General features: G+C 42.0%; 1 protein-coding gene across 3 annotated transcripts in view; it reads right to left on the bottom strand.

The window, feature by feature from the left end:
- The window catches only part of CDK2AP1 (cyclin dependent kinase 2 associated protein 1), an 18,469-nt gene extending 2,780 nt beyond the window's left edge, over positions 1-15,689 (bottom strand). The window contains exons 1-4 of one of the 3 annotated variants that reach the window (XM_043498482.1): positions 15,400-15,535; positions 4,634-4,716; positions 2,210-2,316; positions 1,081-1,207 (exon numbers count right to left, since the gene is read on the bottom strand). In XM_043498482.1, the coding sequence (XP_043354417.1) occupies positions 1,081-1,207; positions 2,210-2,287 (205 nt within the window). In that variant the 5' untranslated portion in view covers positions 2,288-2,316; positions 4,634-4,716; positions 15,400-15,535. Of the gene's footprint in view, positions 1-1,080; positions 1,208-2,209; positions 2,317-4,633; positions 4,717-7,663; positions 8,009-15,399 lie in introns of those variants that run through there. The other 2 variants (XM_038372868.2, XM_043498483.1) reach the window with 2 other exon arrangements.

Raw genomic sequence — 15,689 nt, 5'->3', positions numbered from 1 at the left:
CATTGATTTTAGTCAGCCCAGATTCCACTTTACCACTCTTATCAGCAGACTTTATTACATCCCTTTCAAGAACAGCTACTATTCATTTTATTGCACATTGTGGCAGATATATTACTCTCACCTTAATGGTTGGGCCTTACGTACAGCTGGCTTAATGCCACCTTTGCACCACCCGGCTGCTGGGCTAACCAGAGACCATTTTAGCCTCTGGCACAGGATAGAGCAGCTTGGGGAACTGCCTTACACTGAGCTGCCCATGGCCCTTACGGGTCACTCCAGCAGCACTTCAGAAATGTCCTTGACATGCCTCCTGCAGGGGATGGTGTGGAGCTGGCCACACCAGCTGTAGGGCATGCAGTGATTTCCCCAACAGAGAGGAAAGGAGACTCACTACCCTCTTTTGCTGGCCAAAAGGAACTGTGGACCACGGATGAACTGGGCCCTTAGACTCTAGTAGCTTCAGGCTCCCTTAGATGTACTTACGTCTGCTTACTGATGTATGAGGCAGTCTAAGCAGGTGTAACTTACAAACAGAGGAGCCAGGAGGAGTAGAAATAAATGTCACAGAGGAAGATGCTGGCTAGTTCAATGTTAGCCTCCTGTTTGCTTTTCCCCCCTACACTCCTCTCTACAGACCCCTCAATATGCAAGTTACCACAGCACAGAATCTCTTCAAGCAAGGATACATTCAGTTAAGATTAAGTGGGCCAGCTGGAAAAGTGATGTATAAGTGACACTTTGGTACATGGTTTGGAGTCTGTGGAAGAGAGTTTAGGGGATTCTAAGTAAGTCTTTTGGGAGCCTTCACTGATGTTATGTACACAGTGAGAGGGCTGGAAAAAGGTGCAAGTTACACTAACCTATACTCCCCTCTGTGCACATGAAATCCATTCAGTCATTGGTTGGTCATGTAGAAAGTGAATGGGCTATTGCTAAATTTTGTTAAACCAGCAACTCATAACTAAACACACTAAGTCAAGCCAGCTGTAAGTTTCCCCATCTCTGAAGTAAGGGATGTGGGGAAACAGTTTGTAAATAATGGATCCAAAAAACTGTCCATTCTAATAAAAAAAAAATTACCTCGTTTTAGCCTCTCCATGGCACTTTTACTTCCAGCATATGTAGGTCTAATTTCTTTTCCTAATTCTTCTATGATAGCTAGAAGTTCTGCATATTTGCTTTGTGGTACTTGACTGCTGCTGGTACCCTACAGTTTGAAAGAAATTAATCTGAATTATGCATAGCAAAAAATAATAGCAGATTAAAGAAATCATAAGAATCTATTTCATAATGTGCTCCAGTTGATCATGGTCACTTGCACTACATGCATCAAGTTTACAGTTTTACAGGATTTTAAACACAATGCTGCTTTAGCCCCTGCTCCTGCAATCAGTTGCAAGGATCTATCAGGGCAGATCTGACTCCAGGGCTGGGACCTTTTAACATTTCATCCGAACAGTATTGCAAATCATTAACTAACTCAACGCTCAAGTTCATCTCTCTCTCCCACTATTCATTCTAATTTTAAGTAGTAGTACAGGCAAAAACTGACGAGACATGTTTTCAGAGTATGTTAAAATAGGTGGAGAGTCAGTAAGAGAGAGAGAAAAGAAAGCTGTCCATATGCCAAGAGAAGGCCTCCTTCTCCCTGTTAAATGGTAGAAGCCACTCCACAAAAGTTGACCAGTTAGATTCTTGTAGCAACCAACAGGAAGGTTTGGATCATGCATTTTATAACATTGTTTTGCTGGTGTAAATCTTAATTTACAGTTAGAGATATATTTAATATTAAATATGATTTTGTATTTTAAAAGTCATACTAATATTGTCCTGTTTGTTGCAGCCTTTACCATCAGATTATAATCTTTGATCATTTTATACCTGTGCCTTTGTCTTCAAAACACAACTCACATCAAGGTTCACCGGTGGGCAGGGACTCGTGGTTAGTTATTAAATACCCTGCCTCAGCATGGGAGAATGGATTAGACAACCTCTTGAAGTCCCTTCTAGACTTACATATGATTCTATAACCCCCAGTGAGCAGTACAGTTAGTCTAATATGAAACCAGGATGCACGTGATGAATCTGTCTGCCATTTGTATTTCATTTCAACGCAAGGGAGGGTCACATCAGTCTCATGCCACATGTGATTCATACTACTGCTCAAACCTCATCACCCATACAATTTAAAAAAAAATTGGAATTTTACCTGCATCCCTTGTGTATAGCCTAGAGACGGGGGTCCATAATCATTTATAAGCTGTCTGTATTGTGCAGAGGTTGCCATACTTGTGGAGGGAGAGTGAACACTTCCAGCTTTTGAGGAAGAAAAAATAGGAAAGCAAGATTTATTATCTAAGGATGAATTAGTCAATACCCATTGGGGCATAATTCAGTGAGATGTTGTTTTTAAACAAACAGTAACCTGTCAACATTTTTTTCCAGATCACTAACTCAAGGGTCACATTGTTCACTGCAAATAGTACAGACAGTTAAAGTAACCATCCTGTAGGGAATACTGTACATGTGAAAGTAATGCAGGCTATAACATTACAGATATATCTAGCCTTGGAAGGATTAGATTTTTAATGGGTAAATGTCAGTAAATGATCATTTCACCAAACACACACAAACCCATGACAAAAATTCTTCCATTGATGATAATCACAATTTACAGATAGGCAAAGTAAGAAAAACACTGCTTGAGAACTTAAGAGTTTGATTTAAGGATATTTACTTGGTATATTTTGACATGTGATGTTGGCAATGTGTGTTTTAACGGTTATAAAGTTTAAATTTTCTGAATCTCAGCATCGACTGTCTGACCCACACCCCATCATTCTGCACAACTGTGAATATTTAAATCACTAATAGAAAAAAATGCTCAAAAACAAACACTGAAAAAGTAAAAATTTAGTTCTGCCAAGCCTAGTTATATCATTTGTATTGTTAAAAATTCAACACTATATAAAATTAAATGTTTTGTATAGACTTACTGTAAATACGGCTCTAATTTTACAACTCAAATTGTCATCACATTTGCAATGCAAATCACCCTAAAAGCTATTTTGAGCTAACACCACAACTATTCATTGTGTGACATCAGCAGTGAATATTGTTCATCACATTCATCTCGTGTGACGTCAAACATTTTTAACCAGTAGGATTGGGCTATGCAAATAAACGAAGGAAAGATATCACTAATATAACACCACTTTTTTTGTTACTAAGTCTGATATTTCACAAGATCATCAGACTTCCGTGTGAAGTTAAACTGCACTGACAGAACATTCTTATTATGAACATATATTTAATTTTGTCACTATCAAACTTTATGATCCCTTTAGGTAAATACTGACAGACATTACTTCTAGTGCCAATAAATCTTGCATGGATCATAAAGTAATAGAAGTAATTATCTACTTATTGTTCCATCTTGATTATTTTAAAAATAATAGGTTCCTCAAAAGAAAGCTGCTATACTTGATGCAATCGTTCAGAAAGTGCCTTTTCTTGAAGGAGTTCAAGGCGAGTTACTCACACTGCACAGGAATATTCCTCCTACTCTCCCCCCAAATAAACCCAAAACCTTGTGTGTCCTTTATTATTCCATAAGTTAATGTGGCTTTTTAAATTAATCAAGAGTTACAGGACCTAATTTAATGGGTTTTGCCAGTGTTATCAGTCAAAGATCTGCCCCGGTAGAAGAGAATCTGAACAGATTCCTTAATCAGTTTCTAAAATTCAAAATTTTTGGGGGGGATGCACATGATAGAGCCAGTGTTGTGCACTGCCGATTTAAGGGCTCATGTGAGTCTGCTAATGGCACCTATTGATCTCAACTCATCTACCCACTGAAACAGCCTCCTCAGTCATCTTATATCATCCTTTTCAGGAAAATGCATCATTAAAAATAAAAAGGCATGTAAGGTTCCCAATCCTGCTGCTTGTTTTCATAACCTTATTGGGAGTTCTGCCCAAGTAGGGATTGCAGAATCTGACCTAAGGGGGATTTATATCATCATGGTTAGCTGTTCTTTCTCTCCTCTTCCCCTTGAAACGTTCCTGTTCCTACTATAGCTTCCCTCTGTCCAGGCTTTCTCTGCAGCCACCCAGACACGCCAACTTCCTTCTCTATAAACCTCTTCCCTGAAAATTCCCAGGCTTCTCCCACTCCCTTCCCATGTCCATGGCCCTATTTGGAATTTAAATGAAATATAAATGAAAAGGATTTGACATGAGAGTCATTTTGTTCCATTTAGTGTTTTACTCCTGACTCTAATTTATTTTTGCAAGGACACCATAGAGGAAGCAGAGATCACACTGTAAGAAGTGCTACTGAGTGCATGAGTCTAATCTTCCTCATTTTGAAAGTATTGTGCTTCTACAGCAATCACAGGGAACCATGATGGCCTGGTCTTCACGACAAAAAAAAAGGGTGTTCTTAACTTGAGTTACCTAATGCGAGAGAAAATCCTAGTGAAGACAAGGCGCTCTGTAGCTTTTTCATGAGTCAGTTGCTTGAGTTGAAGACTCATCTCCCCTTTAATCTTTAGCTCAATCTGCTAATTTGTTTGAAAAATTACAGACTGCCTTGTCTTGAAAGGGTTGCTAACATGAGGTATGAACACACCTTTTTCCTAACGACAGTACACCTTAACGTTCTCAATTCTTACACTCTGTAATGTGGGTTGTTGTCTCAGGACACACTTACACCTGCAATATTTTTATATCCACATTTTACCCAACATTTCCAATATCTATAATAATGATGTCAAACCGACATCCATGATGCTACTTTGCAGGAAGTAGCACCTTTTCTCCAAGGGTCTCATAATGCTTTACAGCCATTAGTTAGCCCAGCACGCTGTAAGGAAGAGGAGTTTGGTTATGCCCATTTTACAGAAAAAGAAACTGGGCATAGGTGGGTTAAGTGTCTTTCCCTCCATTCACAAAGCATGGGCCCAATCCTGTGAATGCTTGCTACTAGGTGATTCTGAAAAGTCTAATTGAAGTCTGTGGAAATGTTTGCAGTAATAAGTACACCACTTGGGCGGAAAGGCATTTACAGGGTCAATCAGTTTACAACAGGGGTCGGCAACCTTTCAGAATTGGTGTGCCGAGTCTTCATTTATTCACTCTAATTTAAGGTTTTGCGAGCCAGTAATACATTTTAACGTTTTTAGAAGGTCTCTTTCTATAAGTCTATAATATATAACTAAACTATTGTTGTATGTAAAGTAAATAAGGTTTTTAAAATGTTTAAAAAGCTTCATTTAAAATTAAATTAAAATGCAGAGCCCCCTGGACCGGTGGCCAGGACCGGAGCAGTGTGAGTGCCACTGAAAATCAGCTTGTGTGCCGCCTTTGGCACGCATGCCATAGGTTGCCTACCCCTGCTTTACAAAGGCAAGACATTCAGGAGTCCAGTTTCCAGTCACCTGTCCTAGCAACTAACCAACACACCTTTCCTATTGGCTATGAATTAAAAAAAAAAAAGTAGAAAACAACTAACATTATTTGTTTCTGCTGGCTGCTTTTAACAACAATACAGAACAGACGTCTCATTGATCTCCTGCTTAGACCATGTTAATTGGAACTATGTCACATTCCCAGCCTGGATGGAAGTCAAGATTACAACACAAGGAGCGTACAGATAAGAACAAAAATCATCAGGTGCCTGATGCATGGAGACAAAGCAGTGATGCCACAGCAAGGTGCTGCATGAGAAAGTTTCACAGATCTGGACAACCATATGGCATTGCAGTATAGAGTAGCTGCAGATTTTGACAGTGGCTGAATTAGCATTAAAGGAAAAAGTGTAAAACCAATAAGAAGAATTTGCTAAAAACCTGATCCTGTCAGAGAGCTATGGGAAAGGGATTGGCACTGGGATTTTAGTGACACCAAGTGCATCACTTCTCATTAATAATCAGATCAATGGCATTTTGGCACTGGAGCAGCCAGGGACACTGTATTGTCTACTTTACCCACAGCATATGCAAAGCTGTGATGCAGACACCAGAGGCCATCACAGAGTAAAGAATGTCTTGCCGAATGACAAGTAGTGGTAACCATGGTGAGTTTACCTGTTTCTTTGCAGTCTGCATCAAAAATGTAATAAGACATAATGCCATGCGCCAACCACTTTATCAGTAGCAGCAGGCACAGAGAACAAAGAAAGGGATTTAGCTTGGCTGTGATACCAGTTCTTCATGCGCTGCAAGTGCCTATGTCAGACGCCTGCCAGTCATTCCCAGAGGGAGTGGGGGAGGGAGTGGGACTCGACAGAATAAAAAGAAAATCAAATTTTTATATTTATTTAAAACGCGATTGTGATCCTGATAACAAGCTTGAGTGTGAGGTATGTCCTGAGTATTAATGTCTGGTGAGGGGTAATGGACCTTGGCCTTTTCTCACCCTCTCAACTCTCCCATTAATCCCCTAGAAGGGTCCTGGGTCTTAGATGTTTTTACTTAATCCAAAATACATTTGTGTATCTAAGCATTTAATAGATTTCAAATTACATTTGCTGGCTCCTGTCATTATAATGAGCAGCAAAACCAGGCCAGCGAGCCCTGTATGGCATCCTAAGTCATAGGAGACCAGGTCAAGATGTCAAAATGACTGTACTCCATAGAAGAGGGTGAAAGATCCATCATGGCATTCGGATGTTGTATTTCTCGGGCATCCTGTCTGAGCCCTGGGCTGATCCAAAGTGCTGATGAGATCTGCAGAGCGCTATATGACTTCTGTTCAGGCTACCTGAGCAGCTTCCTCCCTCTGCCAGCACCAGGGATGAGGCTAGCTGGAGTCAGATCTAGAGCTGAACATCTGGGACCTGGAGCAGTATGTTCTCACTGTAGACGTAGAGGGGAGAGTAGGAAGGGCAGGGACAACTCAAATTCACTCCCCAGGTTGATCCAACTGAGGTCAAGGCTGCTGACCTTCACCACAGGGTGTAAGGTCTGATGGTGGCAATTTTGGGATACCCATGTTGCTTAACCCTAGGCTGGTAGCCAATCCATGCTGGTATTGATAAAGGAGGGGTGGAAGTATTGTTCTATCCAGGGGTCTGGGGGACTAGATGATAGGCATGCTGATTTATCTATCTTTAGATGTAAACAGTGCTGACAACGCTCATGGATTTATCACGAGCCTTGCACTATTTGATGTTCTTCTTAATGCTCCAGATGCTGGAGGAAAGTGATCATATGAGAATCTCAGCTTGCGTATTTTTTAAAAAGATAAGTTTTTAGCAATTTTTAGAGAAGTTTAAAAAGAGAAGTTTTTAAGTTTCAGTTTCTCTTGATTGCAGGAAAAAAAGCTTGAAAATGTGACCTGAGTGCCCTCGAAGGTTCAAAAACCACATGTCAAACAAGAACCCCAAATGTATATTTTCTAAATCTCATGATTTTAAAGGACAATCTCAAGATTTTGGGACCTGACTCATTACTTTTGAATGCTGGCAGTTAGCAATACCGCAAATAGAGAATAGAGACTAATGCTGGAGTACAACTGTCACCAGAGCCTCTGGAGGAATGACAGATGCTAGTTGCACTCCTCAGACTCAAACATCCCCTCCCCTCAAGATTCATTTGCACTCTTGGAATGACTTATCACATTTACTCCCAATCCTCCCCATTCCAGCCCCCCAATTTACCTCTAGCTGCTCTCTCTCAGCCTGATTCAACACGCAGTGAAATTCAAGTAAATGGAAAGGTCCCATAGACTTCAGCAGGCCTGGAATCAAGCCTATATGCCCAGCCTAGCTCCCACTGAAGTTAACAGGAACCTTTCCACTGACTTCAGTAGGAGCTGGATGGAGCTATATGCTTTCCACGCAGCTGCCCTGCCTTTAACTCCTCTTTCTTCCTGCAGAGCTGCTCCTCCAAGTCTCTCTGGTTTCACTCATCTGGTTGATGAGAATTTGCATTTTTAAATCTACTGCTGTTGCCAGCACGTGAAGTGGATGGGAAGTCAGGTTGTGCTTGGAGAGCTCACAAAACCCTGTGCATGTTGCAAAGTAAACTGTGTTTCTGTAGCCAGGTCAAGGCACTCTCATCTGATCTGCTTACAACACACACAGACAGTTACAGCCACATGGTGGCAGCTTTTGTCACCACACAACCATGTGGCATGTTTATCACATCCAAACCTACTGTGCCGCTTAACTGCGCCCTTGTCTACACTCAATATTTGTACTGCTTTAATTACACAGATGTAGTTTAAGTGGTACACACTCTCACCTCCACTTGCATACAGTTACAGATGCTTCTAGCAGTATAGTTATTCCTGTATGGGAAGGGGAAAAAACTATACAAATATAAGGAATTTATTCCAGTATAATTGTGTTCACACTAGGGGTCCTACAAGTATAACTATTTAGTTAGGGGTTTGATTTTATTATTTTAACTAAAGTATTTATACTGGTACAAAATCTGTGAATATTTTGGCGCTTGCTGGAGAAAATCCATGCAATTATCCCACAGTGCCTCTGCAGGAGGTCTGAATTTTTCACAAAGTGCTTTTATCCCAAGTGTTTGACAAGCATTTGAGCAAAAACGGGGGGTTAAAAAACACATCTTAAAGAGTCTGAATAAAAACCTACTCCCCTCTCAATTGCTCAGCAGTCATCTTCTTGTGATGTAAATCCCCCACACACTTGTCTAGTCATCCATAGAATCTTCTGGCAATAAATAAATAAAATAAAGGCAAACCCTGATATTTCTTAGAGCAGAAAATAAAAGCTTTTTCTTAAAAACAAATCCCCACACACAACTCTCAGCCCTAAGAAAAAGCCAGTTCATCTTAAGTTGCATTTTGAATACAAGTGGATTAATTGCGAGTTTAACACATTTGCCCAACTAAGATTGTGTAATGAACATATAGGCCTGATTCTACTCTCAAATCCACCAATGTAAATCAGAAATAACTCTATTGAACTTATTGGTGTCGCAGCCATGTAAACCTGGTTTAAGTGAGAGCAGAATTAAGCTCACTGGGTAAATTCCTCCACTGCCTTGTACTCTGGGCAAACTGCTGCCTTTTTTGATTGGGTGGAATTCTACAGCTCCTGGATACAGGTGCAAGTGACTACCCACAAGGAGAGAAATCAACGGGGCCAGGATTTCACCCCGGATGCCGAGCCCAATTTATGGAATCTGGCCATTTTACAATCACATCAGTCTGAATTGTGGTTTTAGTGTTCAAACTTAGAAGGAAAGAACGTGAATTCTTAGCACTCGAAACATTTTGGCTTCATTTATACAAAATTTCACTGCAATCTCTTGGAAGACAGGTGGAGAAGGGCAAACATGGTACCTACCTTTAAAAAGAGGAACCAAGAGACCCTGGGAATTACAGACCAGTCAACCTAACTTTGATACTGGGAAAGATACTGGAACATTATTAAACAAACAATCAAATGGTAAGCACCTAGAGGATAATAGGTTTATAAGTAACAGCCAACACGGATTTGTCAAGAATGAATAACACCACACCAACCTAACTTCCTTCTCTGACAGGGTTACAAGCTTAGTGGATGGGGGGGAAGGTGTAGATGTGATGTATCTTGGTTTTAGTAAGGCTTTGGACAGTCCCACATAATGTTCTCAGAAGAAAACTAGGGAAATGTGGTCTAGATAAAATTATTATAAGGTGGGTGCAAAATTGATTGCTAGACCATACTCAGAGAGTAGTTATCAATGGTTCACTGTCAAACTGGGAGGGCGTATCTAATAGGGTCCAGTTCTGGGTCTGGCATTATTCAATATTTTCATTAATGACTTGGCTAATGAAATAGAGAGTATGCTTATAAAATGCGTAGAGAACACCAAGCTGGGAGGGGTTACTAGCACTTTGGAAAAGAGGATTAAAACTCAAAACCATTGGACAAACTGGAGAATTGGTCTGAAATCAACAAGATTAAATTTAATGAAGACAAGTGCAAAGCATGTTTCGTCTTAAGAAAGGAAGACTGAGAGGGGACCTGCTAATAGTCTTCAAATATGTTAAGGGCTAGTATAAAAAGAGGATTATGATCTATTGTTCTCCATGTTCACTGAAGGTAGGACAAGAAGTAATGGGCTTAATCTGCATCAAGGGAGATTTAGGTTAGTTATTAGGAAAAACTTTCTAACTATAAAGGTAGTTAATCTTTGAAATACCTTCCAAGGGAGGTTGTGGTATCCCCATCATTGGAAGTTTCTAAGAACAGGTTGGATAAACACCTGTCAGGGATGGTCTGGGTTTACTTGGTCCTGCCTCAGTGTGGGGAGTTGAACTAGAAATTGATTCAAGGTCTCTTTCAGTCCTAAATTATTAGAATAATAGAAATGGAGATGCCACATGGGCATCAGTGTCTATGCAGGCAGATCCTATTTCAGCACCAGCGCAATGCACAGGACAGGCAATGCCAACCTCACAGTGAAACACTCTGTGTCCCATTACCAATTCCCTTAAACACTCCAGTCCCACTGAATATTTAAATAAACAATAAAAAAGCCATTTTAGTAGGAAATATTGGGACTGAGCCCCTTTACAAAATCCCCTTCACAGTGCTCTAGCCGTGTAAGTGCGACGTGCATTATATCTATTTATTTACTTTGTATTTACACCCACTTTAAATCCCCTTTACACTGCCAGAGCCTGGAAAGGGGCTTTGGTGTCAATGGAAGGCAAATGAGAATCAGGCCATTTCCTTAAAAACAAAAACAAACAAAAAATGCTCAGGTTGTTCTTCTGCAACAGTCAAAGAACCTCTTTTAGGCTTTAACATTTTAGACACAGACAAAGATAATTCATATTTATACACAGACAAACGTAATTCATATTTGGTAATTCCACACCCCTTTCGGCTCAAACCAGCAAAAAAACACCCGTCAGTGTCCCCCTGCCATTATCCATTTCTATTTGGGGGGGGGGAGCATTGGGGGGAAGGGAGGCACTCACTTGATTAGAGACCAGGTGAGTTACATCTGGAAAAAGTAAACTACTCTACATGCTTAGCTCAGCTCTTTTCAGACTATTTTTAACGACTTGGACTTCCAGTGAATAGTGAGCAAGCACTGTATTACATTTTAGCAAATTGAATTACAGTCATAAAAACAATGCCACTGTGAATCTTTGAAAAAGTGGATCCAAGACAAGAGAGAGTTAAATATATATATGTAGGTAAATCTGGAAAACCAATGTTAAAGCTCTTATAATGCCCACAAATTACTCCTTGTGTCTAGCATAGTTTAATATGTAAAAGCTTCCACAAACTGATATCTTAACAGCGTACTTCATCTTCTGCACTCCCGTGGCACAATCGACTCCCCCCTCCATAAAGCCTGAATAGGGACAACAGGATCACGTTGAATATAATTACATAAAGAACATTAAGGAAGCAGTTTGTTCAAGGAGTTGAGTCAGAACCTTAATGTTAATAATGTAACATATTATTGGACGTAAGAGACTAGCTAGCCGGTGCATATGTTCCACTGCCCTCTACTGGCTGGAATCAGAACTCTCAGTTGTGTTGTGCCCCTACTATACTGATACCAGATAATGGAGATTCTCTTTTGGCTCAAGTGGCAGGAGGTACTTGTGCTTTTGGAACAGGAGAATCTCAGTCACTGTAAAGTTTTGAGTGGTGACACTGCAAGTACAGTGAGAACTATGGAAGTCCTAGGTTACAATATTTTTTCAGTTTAAAGGGTTGCTGTTGAACAATGTGGATCCGGGATGCAGGCTGCTATCTTAACATTATTATAATCTGCTGGAACTTGATTCTACACCTGGAAGTTTTAAAACTTCACTCTGATCTTCGCATTTTGTTGGGGAGGGGGACAGTTTAAGCTGTCATTGCTGTGGGTTCAGAGCAAAAAAAAAAAAAAAGTGATACAGTATGCGCCTTGCAAATACCATTCCCAGAACTGTGCAGATTCCAGGTGAAATTATTAAAGATGCTGGTGCACAAACAAAATACAGCCATAATGGCTCTAACCCTGTTTAAACTAAACAAAACAAAAAAAGCGAGTGAGATAATAAAGAGGACCTTAAAAAACAGAAGGTTTTGTGTTTGAGATTAAGAACATGTCTGCGAGGGGCTGGTTTAGAAACACAGGACCAGCACTGAATGTTATACCACAAGAGCCCAGGCTCCAGAGTGGAAAGTCCCATGGGAAGACTACAGATACCTAGAAAAACACTGCAAGTTTAATCACATGGGGCCTAAACCCCCACTGCCCTGAGCTTTGCATCATCACTCAGGTCTGGGCAAAGCAAGTTCAGAGCCAGTGTAAAATTCCGCTTTGGAAGCAAATTACTCTCTCTTTGAATGAGTGTAAATGACAAAGCTGCAAGGCAGTGGATAATCGGGCCCTGGAGTGCCCCCAGTATCATATAGCTGGGGATGGGGGTTTAAACTACCTGTGGAGTAGACAGACTTTCCTTACACAGCCATCCCAAGATCTGCAGGGAATCCCCACAGTCATCCCAAGATCTCCCATTAACCCTTTGCAGCCCTCCCTGCTCCTTTGGCAGCTCTCCTCTCTCTCTCAGGGCTTGCCTTCACTGCACAAGTAACTTGGCTTATAACCTGAGCATTGTCCCTAATTCGAGACTCATCCACACACAAAAACCCTAGGGTGATGGACCTTTTAACTGGAGTTGGCTGGCCTGCCTGGTGGTATAGTCTGCAGCTCAGGTTAGCAGAACTCATCAGCTGCTAATACAACCACCCCGGGTAGCTCACGTGTTATTTTGTAGAGTGGCCACTCTCACTCGAGCTAGACTTAGTTGAGAGGAATTAACTAGAGCATAGTTAACATAACTAGAGCAGTTAACTGTGCAGGTGAAGACATAGACTTCAGAAACATGACACCCACAGCCTCTCTAGTCCCACTTGCACCAAAAACCCTGCAGCACAGAGCTTCAGCATTATTATAAAGGTACCCCCAGCTGGCCACATCCCCTCAAAGCCCTGAGCCCCAATCACTCCAAGTTCCCACAGAGCAGCTTCTGCAGAGCTGATCTCAGGCCAAAGGGACAGATGTCCTGCTTTCAGCCCCTTCACAGGATACAAAGGAAAGGGATGCTCTAGCCCCAGGTTTGGAAGCAAACCCAGGATTTCCACTTCTAGCTGAGCTGGTGGCATTTAATTTAAACACAATAGAGAAGGAACCTCCTGAAAATCAGAATTAGGGTCCAGCAAGGAGGGAAGCCATTTGTAATCACATCACTGTGAATCAATGTGTGCCCCTGCAAGGACTGCTTTGTTTAACTCCCTTGGCCTCAGGCCATCATGCTGGCATTGCCACTAGCTAGAGGAAGGGCTGGTGCATGAGGGATAATGGCATGAGATGGAGAGAAAGAGAGAGACCATTTTGGATACCGATTAAAATATTTTTCATTGCAAAGAGTCTGTGGGTGTTAAGGACGACATGAACCAAGCAAGCACAAGTTCGGGGATCACTGAAGTCTCACAGGGGACTGCTGAAAAGCCACTAAAAAAGGAGGACAAACTGAATGAAAGAAACGTACAGCCTGAATCATGGCATGGATCATTAGAGAGCATATAGACAGAACAATGACAGCGACAAAAATCACAGAAAGAACTTTCCAAGTTACTTAAACCAATAGTCTCAGTAATACGTTTGCCATGGTCTTAGCCGTTGCTTTCATCTGAAGTGCAGTTAGCCTTGTGTTTCCCTCTCGCTCCATGACGTAAGCCAAAAATCAAAACAAAAAGCTCAGTGTCCCTGCTCTTCTATGGAGGTATTTTAGAAAATGAGACACTGGCTGTAGTGAGACACAAAAAGGAACAGTTACATTGCTTGGGTCCTTGTGGGGACACTGCTTTAGTATATCACAAGAATCTGAAGTCAGGAACATGCCTTTTTCCTGGCTTTTTTTTTTTTTTTTTTAAAGTAGCACACTGATCTCAGGCCATGATCCTGCAAATACTTACATGCTTCATTGTACACACCTGAGTACCCGTTTAAGTCAGCTACTCACATGCTTCAAGCTATTCTCATGTGTAGGTGTTTGCAGGATCAAGGCTGCAGTTCATTTCTTCTCTATCAGCTGGTGACAATTCCTTGCAGCAAAATAAGATCTGCTATAATTGCCACTCATTGTAGCTTCTTTGGGGTACATGTAATTAATCCCTTTAGCTCATCAATACCCCAGGAACAGAACGACAGACATTGCTGCAAAACCACTGAAGTATATTTCCATTCCCTTCTAAAACATCAAAACTTCTCTCTCTGCCTTTTTTTTTTTAAAGTCACATTTCTTCCTGTTGATATTTTGATGTCAGACCTGTAGACACTATATGTGTGAGCAAGCTGTTAAAACCAGAACGGTTAAAGACAACTTCTCCATTTTTTGCTTTAATATCCGTCTTGTGCAGGTATATGGGATCTCCTGAAAATATCCCACCGTGAATGAATTGCAGCTGCTTTCTTCCAAATTTTCCGAATTACACACGCACCCTCTTTCACGCGCACACCCATACACGCAGCAAAGTTCAGCGCGGAATTTTATTTATTTATTTATTTATTTTAAATGACGGTTACCTCTGAAAATAAAAAAGTTCAATCCACCCCAGTAACTTTGCAGGGGGTGGAAAAGATGGGGAATAAAAATAAACACTGACAGAAAAAATAAAATAAAATAAAATAAAATAAAATAAAATAAAAAGGAGGCTCTCTTTAACAAACATTAAGCTCTCCAAAGCTGGTAACTGAGTCTCACGCTGGTAGAGGAAGACTTATCCAGCCCAGGCTAATCTCCAGACTCCAGCACTTTGAGTGACTCTCCCCTGAAGGCAAACCCTGATGGAGAGGGGGCCGCTTCAGATCGGGGCGGGCTGTGTCAAAGTGGCCCTGGGGCGCAGCCCCGCAGAAAGGGGGGGACTCGGGGCGCGAGCCCCCCAGCCCCGGAGAGCGGAGGGAAGCGGGGCTCACGCACCACGCGCGGCCAGGCACTTGCAGCGTCTTGCCAGCAGCGGTCGCGGCGGAGCCGCGCACGGAATATTCCTGATCCAGATCAATCAGCAGCCCCGGGGAGGCGACCATGGAGGAAAGCGAACGGCCGGATCAAAAGAGCCACCAACCGAGCGGCGCCGCGCGGAGGCGGCCGGCACCTGGGCGCCAGGCGGGGCGCAGCGCCCCGGGGCGCCGCGGGGCCCGGGGAGCCGAAGTTTGCTCCTTGGGAAGCGCCGCGCCGCGGGTGATTAGTAATAATGGCGGATCTGAATCAGCTCCGAGGATCTGACCCTACGTCTAGAACTGGACAAAAACTACAGTCTGGGGCTTTCCCCAGGTATCCGCGCTGCACCGCGGCGCTCTTTTTGTGCCTCCAAAAAGGGCTGGAAAACTTGCCCTCCAGTTGCAATCGGAGACTTACCCTGGTTGATGGAAGTCCCGGGGAGGTGGGCGTTCAGGTTGGGCTTGTAAGACATTCCTAGAGACATGGCAAAGGCAAGAAATAAAAATGTCCTGACATTCAGTGGAGCGTCTCTGTGTCTCCCAGACACTTTGGGTTGTTTACAGCGGTAGCAGCACCGGCAAATATGGCCGTCACTTATATTGACACCCACAATGCAATATATCATCCATACATCATTAGGAGACATGAATCCAAAAACTTTAGGGGAGAAAAGGAATTGACACGTCTCTCACAGCCACAGTCCTCCT

The sequence above is a fragment of the Dermochelys coriacea genome, chromosome 15 (assembly GCF_009764565.3).
Source record: "Dermochelys coriacea isolate rDerCor1 chromosome 15, rDerCor1.pri.v4, whole genome shotgun sequence".
Lineage (NCBI taxonomy): Eukaryota > Metazoa > Chordata > Testudines > Dermochelyidae > Dermochelys > Dermochelys coriacea.
Note: the sequence above shows the minus strand (reverse complement) of the source record. Positions and strands in the feature narration are given on the sequence as shown.